General features: G+C 37.8%; 1 protein-coding gene across 2 annotated transcripts; it reads left to right on the forward strand.

Moving 5' to 3' along the window:
• The first annotated feature begins 1678 nt into the window (after window positions 1-1678).
• LOC149153064 (uncharacterized) lies at window positions 1679-2905 on the forward strand. 2 transcript variants are annotated; one of them, XM_089443806.1, is made up of 4 exons: window positions 1679-1836; window positions 1966-2090; window positions 2218-2422; window positions 2511-2905. In XM_089443806.1, the coding sequence occupies exons 1-4, from the start codon at window positions 1743-1745 to the stop codon at window positions 2675-2677; spliced, it is 591 nt and encodes a 196-aa protein (XP_089299932.1). In that variant the 5' UTR covers window positions 1679-1742; the 3' UTR covers window positions 2678-2905. The 2 variants fall into 2 exon arrangements, with proteins under 2 accessions (XP_089299932.1, XP_089299933.1); XM_089443807.1 differs by having other exon boundaries at window positions 2239-2422.
• The last annotated feature ends 696 nt before the right edge of the window (window positions 2906-3601 follow it).

Here is a 3601-nt window from a genome sequence, read left to right on the forward strand (position 1 = left end):
AACTTGATTGTGAAACCATTTGGGTCTCTCTCTCTATTTGCAATTAACTCTTACTCTCTCCCTCGTCGTCCTCCCTCCCTCGTCCTCCCTCTCTCTTAGAAACAATTTTAACCCATAAGACGATTATGAAAACAAAAACCATTTTAACGCAATAATCCCGCACATATAAAAACATTTGCAACTTAATCTAATGCTATAAACATAAAAAGAAATACAACTTGATTTTTTGATATTCATTATACTTATTAAATTCTCTCTCTCAACCAACCCATAGAATGGTTGTAAAAGAGAAAATCATTTTAACTCATAAAATGGTTATGAAACCCATAAAATTTGTAAAAGCAAAAATCATTCTAACTCATAAAATGATTATGAAACCCATAAAATTTGTAAAAGAAAAAATCATTCTAACTCATAAAATGATTATGAAACCCATAAAATAGTTATAAAAACGGAAACTATTTTAACCCAATAATCTCACACATATAAAAGCATTTACAACTTAATCAAATCTTATAACATAAAAAGAAATAAAACTTTATTTTTTGATATTCATTACACTTGATAAATTCATTCTCTTTATCAACCCATAATATGGTTGTGAAACAGTAAAATGATTATAAAAGCATGGTTGTGGAAACAAGAATCATTTTAACCCAAATTTCCACGCATATAAAAATATTGACAACTTAATCTAATCCTATAAACATAAAAAGAAATATAACTTGATTTTTAAATTTATGATTAAAATAAATATTGCTAATATTAAATTTCAAAATATCACAATAAAACATGATATTATTAAAATAATTAATATCAATTATTATATATTTCACTCTTCATTGGATTTTTTGAAAACATTTCCTCCCCCTTCTAGATTACGCAATCCTTCTCAGATGGTTAATGATTCCTTCTAGGTTACGCAATCCACTCTTATTCATAATGCTTTCTTGTGATGCAATCAAGTACCCTTTTGTTATTTATGCGTAGTGAGAACATCTCCCCCAGCTTTATATTATTTCATAATTTTTTATTATATCACTTTGAAAATGTTATTGTATAATGAGTGCATTCAAGAATGCTCCGTGGAAAAGAAATGTGCAATTATATTCTCTTGTTATTACCTGACTTCAATTACTCACATTTTGAAATTTAAATGTTTCTTCTTACTCACACCTGACTTTAATGGCTCATGTTTTGAAATTTAAATGTTCAGCGTATATGTGATGTCCATCACCCTCACTACTTAAATTCCATGGATGGTGTGTCTTCTTCCATTTTGACTGCCCAACAAACTAGCTACAGAAGAAATGAATATATCATCAACCATTATAATCGTAAAGGAATATATTATCACCAATTTTGAACTCGCGGACGAGAATTGGGAACGTATAATGCAAGAAACAAGTGGAACTCCAATCTTGTAGGCGCATATAGTCGTCGAGCCTGTCGCAGACCTGAGAACGACAGCCCCATTAAATTAGCCGCGATTCATGGAGGAAAAGGCACGCCTGTTCCATACGTCAAAATAATCTTGAACTCGTTGCCAACTTTGAAACACTTTTCCCCGGTACTTCACACATTCACTCATCCCTTGTATGGGCACAGTGGCGTTCAACGGCCTCACGCTATAATAAATACGTCATTTCATTCTCATTCTCACCCACACCTACAAACTCACTGACCCTAAACAGCTCAGCTGATTGGGTTGGCTTTTCTCAGTGTATTGTTTCTGAGTAGTGATGGCCTCCACCAAGCTCATTCATGCTGCACCTTCATCCTCCTGCATATTTTCCCTCATCATATTAATGTCCATTGCTGTGCCTGTAGTACAGAGTGAGTTCTTTGATCTATTTATGTCTTGTTCTTGTTACTCGCTGTTTGTAATAATCATTGGATTAATCATAAAGGTCATGTGGGCGTTACTTAGTTAATATGTCGTGTTGATATACTGTATTTGTTCAGGCGCCATTATCAAGTGCGAGGAGCTTCCCGTGGAACTCTGCGCCTTCTCTGTCTCGTCCACTGGTAGTAGATGTGTGCTCGAGAAGGATGTAATGGAGGACGGCACCTTGCAATTTCAATGCCAGGTACCTTTTGATTGTTGACGTCTTCAATCATAAAAACGCAATTAGTATTGTTAATAGATACGTCATTAGCGATGATCATAAGTGTTTTTGAAAGACTAATAATAATTGCGCGCATATATATATATAGTCATCGGTCGTGATGGCGCAGAAATTGGTGGGATGGATCGAAAGCGAGGAGTGCATAAGTGCGTGCGGCTTGGAACGGATGGCTGTTGGAATGTCCACCGATTCTCTACACGAACCGGAATTTAGTACCAAGTTTTGTTCTTCCGAGTGCCGCAGCAATTGCCCCAACATCGTCGATCTGTATGTCAATCTCGCTGCAGGAGAAGGTGGGTCCCTTAGATCCCCTTTCTTCTGATCTCAACAATTCATTTTAAGTATTTACATAATAATAGATTCGAGGCATGGTGTTGGCAGGAACATCTTTATCGAGCATGTGTGACTCTAAGAAAAGCAGATCCCGCAATGTGATCAAGAAATGGGAGGAGTCCGATTTGTCCAAGTCAAAGTCAAGTATCCGTTCCAAATCGTCTGCATCTCCTGATCGAAAGGCCACGACAAAATTGAGTCGGAAGTTGTTGTAATTGTTGTCCAAGTCAAGTATCCGTTCCAAATCGTCCGAATCTCCTGGTGGAAAGGCCACGACAAAATTGAGTGGGAAGTTGTTGTAATTGTTGATTTATCCAAGTCGAAGTCAAGTATCCGTTCCAAATCGTCTGAATACCCTCATCGAAAGGCTACGACAAAATTGAGTCAGAAGTTGTTGTAATGGTTGGAAAACATAATTTCACTTGTTTTAGTTGTGATTTTGAGTGGTTTTTCTAATTTGGTGTGTGTTTGAGATATTCTCTCAACCAACAAAGTGTGTGTCTAAGATAGTTTTTCTATCTTGACACAGTACTCATGTATTCATGTATATAATATCATATTTGATTAATGCATGAAGATATTTTTTTGCACTATCAAGTTTTATCATGGTATGAGCGCCCTTAAGCACCTGGCCCTTCTGCGCGTCCGGGACGGAGGATAATAATACATAAATATATTTTGTTTTAGTTTGTCCATCATATTCGTAATCATAGAACTGCTTTACCTTAAATATTCGATCTAATGCGCATCGAGGAGAGACACGACCATAAGGAGAAGACTCATTGTGGTGTGGTGAGTGGATCGAATGGTAAATTCTGCGTCGAGGTGAGAACGACCATAAGGAGAAGACTCATTGTGGTGAGGTGAGTAGATCTGACGGTAAATTTTGCCTCGGTTGGCAGCGGCGTGCTGGTGAGCCGCAGAGGTGTTGTGCCTTTTTCGTGGTGATTGTTGCGTGGAGGTTGCCGCTCGAGCGAGGGATCTGTTGTTGAGAGTTCAGCCTTGTTTGCAGTGAAGGGACTGGATACCCGTGTGACCAGTAGCTGCTCGGAGGGAGCTTTCCGAGCGATGGCGCAGTGGTGGTTGTAGTGTAGCCCTTCATGGCTTGAGCGAAGGAGCCCATCATGGTAGTTAATGTC

Source organism: Pinus tabuliformis, chromosome 9 (genome assembly GCF_031772625.1).
Source record: "Pinus tabuliformis cultivar Carrire ecotype Pingquan chromosome 9, CPIR1, whole genome shotgun sequence".
Classification (NCBI taxonomy): domain Eukaryota; kingdom Viridiplantae; phylum Streptophyta; class Pinopsida; order Pinales; family Pinaceae; genus Pinus; species Pinus tabuliformis.

Bases quoted from the DNA above. Each gene is read 5' to 3' on its own strand.
- LOC149153064 (XM_089443806.1), top strand. From the start codon at position 1,743: ATGGCCTCCACCAAGCTCATTCATGCTGCACCTTCATCCTCCTGCATA. The intron at 1,837-1,965 runs GTGAGTTCTTTG...GTATTTGTTCAG, and splicing joins TGCTGTGCCTGTAGTACAGA to GCGCCATTATCAAGTGCGAG. The intron at 2,423-2,510 runs GTGGGTCCCTTA...TGGTGTTGGCAG, and splicing joins CAATCTCGCTGCAGGAGAAG to GAACATCTTTATCGAGCATG.